The sequence below is a fragment of the Neopsephotus bourkii genome, unplaced genomic scaffold (genome assembly GCF_033783945.1).
Source record: "Neopsephotus bourkii isolate Nb327-2 ecotype Australia unplaced genomic scaffold, CSIRO-AGI_Nbou_v1 NB_30, whole genome shotgun sequence".
NCBI lineage: Eukaryota > Metazoa > Chordata > Aves > Psittaciformes > Psittacidae > Neopsephotus > Neopsephotus bourkii.
The window spans coordinates 1549237-1563258 of NW_026900547.1; the positions used below are offsets into that span (position 1 = coordinate 1549237).

The window sequence follows — 14022 nt, forward strand, 5'->3', positions numbered from 1 at the left end:
AAAAAGCTTTCTGACACGTTTGTTTGATTTCTGGAAGGTATAAACTAGTAGACATTTTCAAGAGGAAAGGAAGGGGGTTCTTGGAGGCCCCCCCCCCCGGCTACTATGACATTTGCTTTATGTCCTTAATGGATTTTTTTAATTGCCTTTTCATTAGAAATGCCATAATCCCTTAATTTTGTTTTTGTGATGATGAACTATGCTTTTCCCTGGGAGGTTTTCTACAGAACAGCAGGTCAGCATTGTGATCATGCTAACGTTAAATTATTAATGAACTAAGAGCTCATTTTCGTCAGTCCAGAATGACATACTCAACTAATTTCATTGGAAAGATAAAGGTAATTTTGGGGTTGTCATATCTAACCGCTTCCAGATTCCTGTCTGTCTGATCAATGGAATCATCATGGAATCCATAATCAATGGAAAGTCATCTGCCAAAATACCATGCAGTGGTATCTCAGATATGAAAATGTGGGATATAATAATCACTAAGCACTAATGGCAGCAATATATACAGTATGACATACATAGTGTTGGCAGTATTGAGTTTAATCCACTAGTGTGAATCCTCTTACAGAGTTACAAGTTCCATCTGCACAACCAATTTTATCACATGGCTCTAACAAGTAACTTTTTCCTTCATGTTTCTTTGCTGACATACTGTGAAAGTAACATACGTCCTTAGTGAAAGCTTTAGTATCTTCAGAATTGATAAAATATCCACAACGACATTGAAAACAAGACACAGTTCTGTAAAACTGATGTTAGGTGGAGCTGTTTGTTTCCTTGGCTGGAGGGTAAAGATCCCAAAGAAATGGTGCTTGGTTTGCTTTCACTTCTTAAGAGTATCACAACTGTCACAGATCTGTATTATTTAACAACAACAAAAACCAACCAAACAAAAAGTTAAATATTTGATTTAATCTTTATTTCCTTTAGAAACCATGAAGGAGAAACACAGTTCACAGAACTGGGAAAATACAAGCTAGGGCTTCACATCACTGAGGAGCATTGGAAGAATTTTATGATTGTCCTATAGATCTAGAAATTTTAATGGTCTTCAGTTAATTTAGAGTATATCACATTTAAGCTTAAGCAAGGATACATATTTTGCTGGGCATCTTTACCTGAAAAAAAAAAGAGGTAGCACTGTAGTGGTGAAACTTCGACTTGAGTTTTGGATGAATTGCCTAAGTCTTCTTTTTTTTCCAGTTTTGTTTGGTTTGTTTTAAACAAAAAAGCCAAGCTTGCCCTGCCATTTAAGAAACATTCTTTGAGGATCTATTTGTATATAATCAATAAGCCTGAAAATCTCCAATTTTTACTGTAGAATACTACAGCCATGTAGAATGCTGATAGGTAAATGATCATTCCATCATTCACCACCTTATTTTTGTAAAATACACCAGTGTTCTGATGTCAAATACTACATAACAATGTGCTAAGGTCCTAAATAAGAATAAAGAACCATCTGTTTTCAGATGGAGGCATGCTTAAAATGGTCTCAAAACTTGAATGTATTTTTGTATTAAATATAGATTCTTATAAATTATAAATACAAAATTGAAAATCATATGAAATTAAAGTACATTTTTAGTATATAGCGAAACATGGTTTCCTACATCTATTAAAGTACTACAGTTTTTGTCCATGCTTTGACATAGTTCATTAGTGATGGAAGAAAAATGCTGATATCTGCCTTGATCTGGGGGTCTGGCAATTAGGGGCTGTAATACAGTCCATTATTTTTGTGGATCAGTATTCCAGGTTGTCATAAACGGAGTCTTTGCAGCTTCATGCTGAAGTTTTCAGGAACTTTTCTCTTAGTAATTTTTTTTTATAATACAGTGATAATCAGATTTCTGTTTATAGAGGAAAAGAAAATATTAATCATAAAGGTTTTTAAGTCAGTATAAAGCTAGTGGCAGAATCCACCAGAAAAAAATGCCTTCACTATTTGCTAATTTTCTGGTTCCAGAGGGATCCAGATCTATTCTGTGGGCCCCATTACAAAACTCTTTAGTCTTGCAAGAGATTTTCCCTTCAAAATTCAAGGGTATTCTACCTGTTCCTTACATAGTCCAGCAAGAAGTAGATGCTGTGTCAGCCTTCCCTGAGCTTGAGGATGCTCTTGTCCCACCAGTAGTTCTCCAAGCAGGCTTCCTAAGTGCACTTAAAAGTCCACCTGTCCTAACAAAATAATTTCACTGGGACATCAAGATTTTTAGATTATTATGTGGGACACAATGTTTCATCAGTTCATCCAAGAAGGAAACTGGGGAACTGAACCTGGGTTTCAAATACAAAGAGTTTGCTATTTCTGAGCTGAGACCAGTGAGTCTGCTGAGATTGAAGGCTTTCAAACCCCAGTATTGACTCAGAGTAAATGAGTAATGACACTCTCAGGTATAGATTTTTATATACTGTCCTAGAAAGAAAATATTTTTTGTTTTTGTTTCATTAATAATCATATTTCACCAAATTCTACATGTCTTTCCTCAACCAAATTTTATGTGTAAACTTTCAATTTTTTCTTGTCTTGTTACCAAAGGCAGTTTCACATCATCCGGCAAAGAACTGAATTTTTCTGCATGGCAAGCTAATTAGGGTTTCTGGGGTTTTTTTTGTTGGGTTTTTTTTTTGTTTGTTTTGTTTTGTTTTTTTTAAAGGAAGAGAAAACAAAGGTCTAGATTCTTGATATAAGGTGTTGAGGGTTTCCTTCACAGGATCCTTATCTCTAGCCCAACTTGTCTAAGGTGAGCTGTGGCTCTGTGTCTCACTTTAAAGTCTTATGGTTTTGAACAGTTATTCAGTAGCTATTCTTGTAGAAAGACGAGCTAGAAGGAAAAAGGGGGGAGGGTAAAAGAAATAAGGACAACTCAAACTTGCTAACCTTAGGAGACCAACAACAGAATTTTTTCAGCTAAGCTTAGCACAAGTTCTGAACTTTAAATTTGGCATACTGAGGTGTTGGGTGTTTCAGAAATGAGAGAGGCAGAAACACCTTCCTGGAAATGATGCATGGGAGACCTCGGACTCCATCTTAGGTTTGGATCCATTAGACCCTCTTTTTTTATTACTTATGCTATTCATAAATGCTTTTATTAAAAAAAAAAAAAGTGCTGAAATAAAATGCAGATTATTTGCTTTATTTAGGTAACCTTTAAGAATATTGCTAAACCCAGTACAAAATCTTTGTTGAAAACAGATGCACCTCTTTATATACTACCTACCTTCAGAAGTAAAACTCATAAAAATACAAGTTGCAGAAAAAAGATTGCAAGCGTGTCAGCAAATATGCATCCTGTTGCTCAATTCTGATTGCTTGCTATCCTTGTTTTACACTCACTTTATGAAAAGGTTGAAACCGCTTAAATGCTGGAACTGATGAACCTACACATAAATGATTAGGAATGCTTTGCTAATAATTTCCAGTAGGGCTCATCACTGAGTTTCGTTACGAGCACATCACTCTCCACTTCAAATGCTACTTAGACTTGTAAAACCTTTTTATTGAACAATCCCATTTATTCTTGAAAATAAATTGTCCAAGTCAATTCTGTTAATATTGTCACAGATTAGTTTTTTCACTGGGGATTGTTTCAGCCTCTTCAGTGGTTGCCTATTGTCTTGGCAGAAAGATGCATTTTGACCATTACTGTCTGCCAGTGACAATTTTTCCCTTAATTTAGGAATTCCTACTTCTTATGAAGGCCAGCTGGAAGCAGCTAATGCATTACAGCAACTTCCTCAGCTGTTGGCCTTGGGAATATGTATTCTCTCCAAAATATATATCTTTGGCAGGGAATAGAAAGAAAGAATCTTGGGTAACGGGTGTGCATGCCAAGTATAGGGATTGTTATATTTAACGCCTAGGTTTCTGTCCTTGAAATTATGTCTAGAAGAAGTTCAAAAGTAGGACAAAATTCAAAAGGGGTGGATAGATTTTATTTGAAAGAAAAAAAAAATTCAAAAAACATAGCTGTTAACTATATTTATCCAGGATTTTTTTGTAATCTATAACAGGACTGGTTTACATGTCTTGCTGCTTGAACTGTTTTACAGTACCTTTAGGACTGTGTCCAAAATGCACAGATTAACAGCCTCATAAAAAAACCTCTGGCTGTGTATTAGAACATTTAGTCTAAACCTACAAACACAGTTGTCCTATGGGAATTTTTACTAATCAGCTATATGGCCTGAAAGTGTAGGTCATCTGAACAGTCAGGAGTAAAATGTAATTAGCCACCAAAAAGAAAGTATAGTATATGCAAGAGTGACATTTGGGAGATGGAGGGGGTGAGAATAATCATAGAATCATAGAATAGTTTGGGTTGGAAGGGATCTTAAAGGTCACCTGGTTCCAACTCGCTGCCATGGGTGGAGACACCTTCCTCTAGACCAGGTTGCTCAAAGCCCCATCCAGGCTAGCCTTGAACACTGCCAAGTATGGGGCAGCTACGGCTTCTCTGATCTGCTGAATTGACGCAAGTTGCTACAGATTGGAGTGGGCATTTTCTGTAAATTTTATGTATGTATGTAAACTTTATATATAAAATCATGGAAAATATATATATATAAGGAATAATATAAGGAATAATATAAGGAATTATACTTGTCATTTCTAAACTTGAAAACTCTTAAGTGTACAGCAACTGTGCAGCTTTAGCTACATACCACAAGTGCTACCTAAAATGTGACAGCTATACATCCAGTGAGATCTATTTGCCTCAGACTGAGTATTTTCAGTGAGACAAAACCAAAAGTGAGGCAGCCTTAGGAGACAGTTTTGAAAGAATCTGCTTCAGCTGGAATGTACAGATGCATATGAAGTAAAATGACCATCAGAATGAGGGTTGCTCTGAGTTGCATCTAGCAGATGCAACTTTTTTGTTTGCAGATTTGAGGTGTTTCCTAGTGAAACTGGACCAAGTCCATAGTGCTGCAGAGTGAAAAAGAAAACTATTATGATGCCTTTTATCCTCCAGTATTCAGTGACTGCTCTCAGTTATACCAGCAGCTGGCTGATGTGTATGAAGCAGAAATTCAGGTTTAAGACAACTTCATGAAGACAAAGATATACCTCAGTGTTTGTAGCTATCAAATGCACTACTAAATGCCATACCTGAAGTGTCTTTTCCCTATTTCATATTACCTTGAATATGAGATAATATAGATCTGTTTTGGGGTTTTTTTCTGTCTTCCAATCAATAGCATTCTCAAGTCAGACACTGATGATGATGACGATGTGTGAACTGGAAAGAACACAGCTTGACTGTCAGATTCCTGGTTAATTTTAAAACACTGGTGGTTTGCAAAAACCTCTTTATTTGTAAACTGATCAGGCTGGCTTTGAAAGTATTTATTGTAAATCACAGTGTAGTAGCCCTGCCTCTTCACAGTTTCCCCAAACATCTTACAAGACTTAATAAGCATTCTCAGTTTTCTAAAATTAGAATAAATACAAAGTTTAAAATTAGTACATTTCTGTAAAAAAATATGAAACAGGAGGTGAATTTCTTTATTCCCTGCCTTGCCACATATTTGCTATATGAACTAAGGCATTTTATTTTGTCATCATTTGGTGTAATTTTGTTCGTCTGAAGTCGGGATGTTAATAAGTAGATCACGCAAGACTAATATTAGTTGTTCGCAAGATGTATACATCATGGAATAGAAAACTATTTTAATGCTTCATAGCGTTCTTTGAAATATCTCAAAAGGGACAGTAGCAGCTCAGTCATTCAAGGACTGTTAATTCACCATTTACAATTTTAATACCAAAATCTTGCCAAATTCTGCACAGAAACGCAGGGCCTAATCACTGATTAGCTGAGAGACAGTCTGTTGCATATTGTCTCAGTTGCAGTCATGAGAACCTTTTGGAGCAGAATTTATTTTATAGAAGATGTGCCTGTTAGTATAGTGCTCTCCACAAAGGTATCTGCAAGCATGAATTGTTATGTATTATGAATTAGCAGATAAACCAGTGGAGCCTGTTTTGTCAGTAGAGATCTAGCATTTTTAAATCCCATTTTCCCCTCCAGTACTCCCAGTGGCGAGGTCACACTTATTCATTTTACGATAACCAAAGGTTAAGGACAAGTAAATTATTTTCAGGAAATCTGATGTACCAGATCCACCTGCCTCTCCTATTCTCTTTCTCTGTAACTGATAAAATATATGTACATACTCCAAGCTCACACATGCTCTGACTTTGGTTAATAAACATGCAAGATTTTTACTGAATGGAAAAAAAAACAATACTTTGTAGAAAATCACTGTAAGTGAAGATCATTATGATAATCTTTAAAAATTATCTTTGTCTTATTACTTTAAATATCTTATCTTCAGCATATTACTTTCCTATTTCCTTCATTCTTAGGTGTTGGATTTTTTAGGTTGGTTTGTTGGGGTTTTTTGTTCCTTTGTTGGGGGGGGGGAGGTTATTTATTTATTTTTCTATTCCATTGTCTCACTTGCTATTACATTAAAATATTCCAAAGAGAAGCGTCTCTGAAATTATGGAGAGAGGAACCCAAGAAGTGGCTGCAATTTTGGCAAGATTATAATCGATGCTCTGGCTGCTACTTGTCATTAAATTTAAGTATGCAAATTTGTGATTTTACTTATTTACCATTTGCATAATCTTGGTCATGATAGGAAATCAGATTTTTTTTAACTGTACCAGAAAAAGCAGACAATTCAGAAAAAGAAATTTCATTCAGAGGCTTTTTCTCATGCCATTTAAAAGCAGTATTTAAATTCAAATTTGATGACAGACTTCTACTGTGAAAAGACTTCAGCTGGATTCCCTCTTGTAAACAGCATATTTATTCATATGTTAAGCTGTGGTTGCTATTGAATACAGAATTATGTATTCATAATTAAATATCTTTGCATGCCTTGGCTCATGCAGGCTGTATCTGATTAACTTTGCAAGAAATTATAGCTCTTTCTTGACTTTATGGAGTTATTACTGATATACATCACTGAGCACAGAAGCAAAATCAAGTCTCCTTGTCTGTGTAGAATGCCACTGTTTGATTTTATGTGGTTACACGATGAACTATGCTTTGGGCATTATCCAGTCCCTTGTGAAAACACCCTTCAAGTGTATATCCTAGTGTCTTATACCTTCCTTGGAGTGTCATGAGCCCAGAACACGTAAGTTTCACTTCTTTTGATGTATATATTTGGGTACAAGCCATCTATGTACCATTTGGCATGTGTCCACGTAACAGTGTTTAAAATATCACTCAAAAGCACATAAATAAACAAAGCTAAAGGGTAAAAACCTCTTTAGTGTTTCCTACACTCAAAATTTATTCTTTCTTTGCAGGAAACTATACTTTTCCATCCCCACCTTGGGACACGATGGTTAGCAAACCTCTTTTGTTATAAAACCCCCTCCTTGTTTTTCTCATTTCAGTATCTTTTCGGGTGTTACTTGAAGCCTCTGGAGGAAATGTATTCTGAATATTTATGTAATTAAGACTTTTTAGATAAAAATATTTTCAGGACTATGTGGATGGTAGCAGCATAAATATTCAGCCAGTGTTCATATCATTCATTGCAAGCAATTTATTACTATTTGAAGATGTCCCCTATAGTAAACTTCTCCAAAACTTAATGAAATTTGTGAGTACTTAAGTCAAAATCATTAGCAGGTAGCAATTTGTAGTTAAAGTAATAGAACATGTATCAATGGACACAAAAGTATTCAGGTCCTGTGAAATTTTGATCACAAAAGAACAGTGAAGGACAATGATCACAAAATACAGTATGTATTTTGTTGGTTTGGAATAGGTTTTGTATACATCTGTACAGCACTGTCCAAGTTTTCATTCTATATATTAAGTTCCTGGGATAGAATTTGAATGTTACCCCCATTAAAGTGCTCAGCTGATACGTTTTCTCATCTCATTCTCTGTGGCATCAAGATGAGAAGATTAATTAAAGGCCAGTCAGTATGTGTCATGTATGTTTCATTTGTGGGATACCCATGAAAACACAAAGATGTGACATGTAGAGAGGAGGCATACACTGTTCAGTAGAAAGAGCCCTTCTGCACTAGCAGGAGTACTGGCTTAATTAAAAATGCTTCTCTCCACCAGTGTCACTGAGCATTATAGTTTTTTCAGTCTCTTTCACCTCTAATAGTAAATTAGGATATGGATACAGCAGAACAGGCCCTGCTCCTTTCAGGCACATTGCTATGTTTTCGTTTCATCATAGGGTCCACAGAATGGACTTTTACAGCGAAGGATGCTAGAATCAGTCCTTCAGTTAATATTTCCAAATTATTTGTGCTTTTTAAATTTATTTTTATTTAGGTAACCAAATGGAAGCATAAATATTGGAAAGCTGACGACGGAAGGAGCAGCCGTTGATTTCACCTGGTCTGGCATTTCACCTTTATGTTTACAGGCAATAACTTCCAATGAATGTATGTCTTTTGTGTGTTCCAGTGCTCCATTACCTGTGGCAAAGGGATGCAGTCCCGAGTCATCCAGTGTATGCACAAGATCACAGGAAAGCATGGCAATGAATGCTTTTCCTCAGAAAAGCCTGCAGCCTACAGACCCTGTCATCTCCACCCCTGCAATGAGAAAATTAATGTTAACACAATAACATCACCCAGGTTAGGTAAGCAGTCAAAATGATTCATTCCCTCTGGAAATCTGTTTTTAATTCTTTCTCTCCACAGAGTAAAGATTACCCCAGTGTAGAAACAGAGGGCTAGGACTCAGGAGATATAAATTCTATGCAGAAACTTGTTTCTCTGCTTCAGTTTTCCAGTGTGTACATCAGAGACTGTACCTCAGAATGATGAAGGGTTTTGTTATCCAAGGAAGAACCATGTTATGAATAAAACTATCATAAATGAAAATATGTTTACATTAGAGAGATTATAAACATTGTATATGTTTATATATATATGATTTAAATTTTATATACATAATTTATATATATTATATGATGTATATATTACATACATTATAAATTATATAAGATGTTATAAGCATATTATTTTTATATATATATTTGTCCCTTAATTTTATCAAACCCATCTAAAGTAAGAAATTATTTTGTTTTCTCTTTTAAGCTGGGCAAACTATGCTCTCGTGATATTTGTGAGATCAAGGAGGCCATTATTTGTTCCTTAAATAGGAATAGCTCTTTCCACTTGTCTTTAGTTCAAATGCCTTCAATCTATGTCTGATGGATCAGAATGTGTGAATGAAAATTAGTAACATGAAGGCATTTGCTGTTCCTGGAGGAACTCAGGTTGCTGTTGGTTTTAAAGAAGTTATGTTACTGTGTGATTACAGAGCTGTTAATTCTGTTGGGTTCTTGATGATGGTCTTGCTATTAGCTCCCCACACTGTTCATCTGCTCCTTAGGCATGACTTAGGGAATATTCAAAGGCTTGCTGTAAGACAGCCTACCCTTTCCAGCTGATTTTCCAGAGCCCTTGTTAAGAGAAACCCTCCTGTCAAACAGTTTACTCCTGGAAGGAAAGCAAGTCTTGCATTTTGGGCTGTAATACTTGTTTTAAATTAAGTCGATGAACCCTATTTTCTTTGAATTTTTTAACCTTTAAACATTTATGTGTAGTAGTTATTGTTTCAGCTTGTTGGATGAGATCGCAGCTGTTGCTTACGGCCCTCTCCTTTGCTATTTCACTATTGGTTTAAGGTCAGCCTTTGTAATACATCTCTCTTAGAATCAAGAGGCCATTGCTCTATCACTGATGCTTTATCTATGGTGAGCCATAAGCATCTTTGTGATACAGTTTAAAGAGAATCAAAGGCTTTCACAGAAAAAAAAATTCAGCTTCAGATTCATTAAAATTTGACATAATGTGAAGTGCACAAAGAAAGAAAAAAAAGATTTGGCTATGCTGCTCTTGTAGAATGGATTATGAAGCATTGATGTCAGTAATCTACAGGTCAACCTCATCCAGCAGGAGTCAGATTCCAATCCAGTAGAAACATTAACATCTCCAAAATACATAGTGCAGTGCTTCTCTTGAATATGATTATTTTGGCCTCCAGTTACATTACTATTATGCAGAATAGATCCTCTGGATTGGGGTGTAGAGCTAGTGAAAGCTGATGTGGATTACTCCATCTCTATTCTCTCATAAGTACACTAAGTTTTTTCTCTTTCCCTTCTATTAAAAAAGGAGAGTAACTCAGATCTTCTGTGAGATAAACTTTTTTTCAGTTCAGTGTTTATGATGATTTTTGGATGATGACTGTTTCTTATGCCCTATTTTTCACTGTTTTCCCATGTTAATTCCATGTATGCACAACAGTTTAATTAACAGAATGTGCAAAATATCCAAATTTGGTACCAGGGTCCTTCTATAAAAACCACTGTAAGAGGCTTCTGTAAGCAAAACAGAAGACAACACAATGAAAATAATAACTGTTTTGTACAACAGGCATACAACAGAAGTCAGGCTTCTGAATCTGAATGTTTATCACTGCTAGAGAGAACTGAATAGTTGTAACCATGGGAGGAGGTAGGCTAAACCAAGTGGTGGCTTTTCAGGCTAGTGTGATATCCTTGTCATTTTAGAAGTTTTCTGAAGAACAGTTCAGTAGCCAGGATACCCAGTTAGAAAGTAGCAACAGTCTACTCATAGAGCAACCTGAATAACTGGGTTAAGACATGAAAGGTCTGAAAGTAGGGATTAATAGCCTGGCTTTAACATGGAGGTGGAAAGATCCATTAGCGTGATTAAAAAGAGAATGATAAAATCAGACTGATGTAGCAGAAGACAATAAAAAAACCACCAGCAACATTTTGAATGTACTTTGAGAGAACAGAAAAAGGTAAGGAATGCGCAGTGTTTGATCAATTAGGCCTGGACAAGGATATTTGCCAACATATCAACAGGGAACTGACTCCACACTAAGTTCTGTTATTGTAGATAAAATGGATTTGCGTTAGAAATGTACAATGGGACTTGCTGTCTTCAAACCTTATAAAAGTGCCTCCTACTGTGTCATCTGTAGTGTTCAGAATAGGAAGACAGTATGTTTCTGGTCCTTTGATCAAAAAAGCCAGACAAAACTAAAGGTCTGGTAGATTATTATTTCACTTACAAAGAAAGATGATGTAAGACATAATGTAGTTTTGTTCAGTTTCTGTTTATGACATGACACAAGGCCTTGATTTCTTGAGTAAAAGCTGATCAGAAAACTAGCAGCAATGTCGTGCCTTAATTCCTACATTTCCCTACCTGCCTCTGATTTAAAAAGAAATATACCCCTTGTAGGAGTCATTGAGAACCCCATTTTGATATTATTCAGGCTGAGGTTCCCTATTTTTCCAGTGGCAACTTCTGTCTCAGGCTGAGGGCAGTTTCAGTTGGAGATACTGCTTCATGTAATTTGTTGGACCTGGCTCTGCAGCTCCCATGTAGCCCTGGGCTCAACCCCTACCTGCCTCTCTATAGGGCAGAAGGATGGACTTCATCCTCTCAAGAGGAGACAGCTGCATGACATTAAACCAATTAGCTTAAATGTAACTAAATTCAATTTAGAAATTAAGCTGGCTTTAAAAAAAATTAATGTTAAAAATATTTACAACCAAAGTAATTTTTTTGTCTTTCTTTTGTGGAATATCTACACCTGTCCTCCTTTCCATTTCCCAGGTTCACTTCTGGTGACCTTGTCATCTTTGTTACCTGATTCTTCACTGATAAATGTACCCATAATGTGTATTTTACTTTGCTGTTATTGATCTTTTGCAGCTGCTTTAACGTTCAAGTGCCTGGGAGACCAGTGGCCTGTGTACTGCAGGGTGATAAGAGAGAAGAACCTCTGTCAAGACATGAGGTGGTATCAGCGGTGCTGTGAGACGTGCAGGGACTTTTATGCACAAAAAATGCAACAAAAGAGTTGACCTCTGTCAGGCTGGCTGGCTCTCAGCTCTTTGCAATCTTATTATTTATAAACACACACGTACACACCCCACGCTTCTTCAGACCAAATATTATCAGATTACATATAATTTAATCAAATTAATTTATTTTTGCCTGCCAGACATCCTTAATTGTTTTGGTTAGACAGCAAGCTTGTTTTAACCTCTGACATTTTTGTACTTAATTTTTATATGAACAATTTTGGATATACATTTATCAGAATTTAAAAAAAAATAGTAACTAGTATTTTAAATGTTTGTTTTCAGTAGGGTCGTCTCTCTGTTGCCAAAACAAAGTCATGTTACCTTGAATTTATTTTAATTTAGCTGAATAGTTTTGTTGTATATGGAAATAAAGCCCTTTTTAATTTTATTCTATTTTTGGCATTCAGAGTCAGAATGATCTTGTGTATTTTGCAACAGATGTTGAGGTGAGTAAGCTAACATTATTGAACAGGTTATTACAGAATGTATTGTGAAATCATTTCATTTGATTTAGAAACATTGAAGGGGATAATCTACTGTAATTTATAGCATATTATAAACAAGAAAGTTAAAATTGCTAAGTGGAGATTTTGATCATTCTCATGGACACATACTTGAACACAAGTATTGAATCAATGAAACACTGTAGAGATTTACACTGAATCACTGTTGCACTGTTTGAGGTAGTGTAGAAGAATGCAATCCTAGAACTCGTACCATCCTATGAATCCACATCTGTACTGTTCTTGTCACTTGATTTAAACATTTGGGAAAAAAAACCAAAACCAACCCCATGCCCCTCTATACCTTTATGTGTCCTTCTGCAGATTTACAAATGGAAGAGTCCCTCCTCCTGCCACTTCTAGGAATTAATCTGTTAAACATTTTCAGTTTTCTGTTGACAATTTAGAAAATAGCTTTGTAATGCTACTTTAGTTTTATCTTTGTTTTATGAAAAAGCCTTTATAAAAATGAAATGTTTTACAGTTTTGTGAAACGTTATGAAACAGCTAAAATTTTCCTTATGAGAAAATATTGTACATGATTCACATGATTTTTACATTTTCAATAAAAAGTAAAGTGTCTTTTGTTGTTTGCATTTTTCTTCTTTTGAGCATCTCTGCCTGGGAGCCCATTCCTTCAAGCTCTGCATTGCAGCAGGTAATAGCTGCTGTAGGCCCTACAAGAAGTGCCTTCTACCTCCTGATTTAGGTGCCCTTCTGTAGCTGCAGATGGATATGCCAGTGTGAGATTTGACAGGTGGAAAGTTGTGTATAACAGGGCAATATTCAGTGGGAGAGAAGTTACTTCTCTCAGGTGAGTTCTATAACCTCAAGCAAGAGGAGAGGGGTATGTCCTCTGCCTCCATTTTGTCATGCAAGCCTTTAAGCACACTCTGAAAATACATGGGTGATAAAATTGTGAAGGCAAGACAGCCAGAGAATGAGTCTGAAAGGCGTATTTTCTACACAAAGCAAAAAGGGAACACATCTTTATTTGAGTGATTGTTCCTTTTAATTCTTTACAAAGAGCCTACTGTATAGATGTGATGTAGATATCTACACAATTTAATAAACTGAGGCCCCCAGTAAAGACTACGATCCTGTCCAGGAACAATACCTAGCTGCAGTCTTAAATCCCATTAAAATCAATGTATGTGCTTTACTGTGAAAATGTTTGGTTTGGCATCTTATTGCTGTGTATCCAAAAACTGCAACTTTAATGATGTGCTAATATATAATTTTAAATTAAGTATCTCTTGGTTTTGAAAAGGAAAGAAGGAAAGAAAAAATAACATTGAGGTCATGGAATGTGCTATTTTATGTAACTAAAATGTTTCAATGCATAGAAAATTCGGTTGCTCTGGGGCATAAACTCCTCAATGTCAAAGTCACGTGTTTGAAAGTGCAATAGAATTATTCTAGGTGGCAGGCAAAAAAACAATAATGATTTTAAATTTTCTTCGTACTTATTTAGTACCCAGTCCTGCTAACACTTCTTCTCTCACATAAATCACAAATAAAAATCAAGCAAAAACATGTCTCTGAACTAGGGGCCAGAGGACGGTCTTTTGTTAGCCAGTGATACCATCTGCAC

The 14022-nt window shown here is 35.8% G+C and overlaps 1 protein-coding gene across 2 annotated transcripts in view; it reads left to right on the forward strand.

Moving 5' to 3' along the window:
* ADAMTS19 (ADAM metallopeptidase with thrombospondin type 1 motif 19) overlaps positions 1 to 13010 on the forward strand; it is a 145846-nt gene extending 132836 nt beyond the window's left edge. For both annotated transcript variants that reach the window (XM_061378761.1, XM_061378849.1), the window contains exons 22-23: positions 8472 to 8649; positions 11771 to 13010. In XM_061378761.1, coding sequence (XP_061234745.1) covers positions 8472 to 8649; positions 11771 to 11922 — 330 coding nt within the window. In that variant the 3' untranslated portion in view covers positions 11923 to 13010. The remainder of the gene's footprint in view (positions 1 to 8471; positions 8650 to 11770) is intronic.
* Positions 13011 to 14022: the final 1012 nt, after the last annotated feature.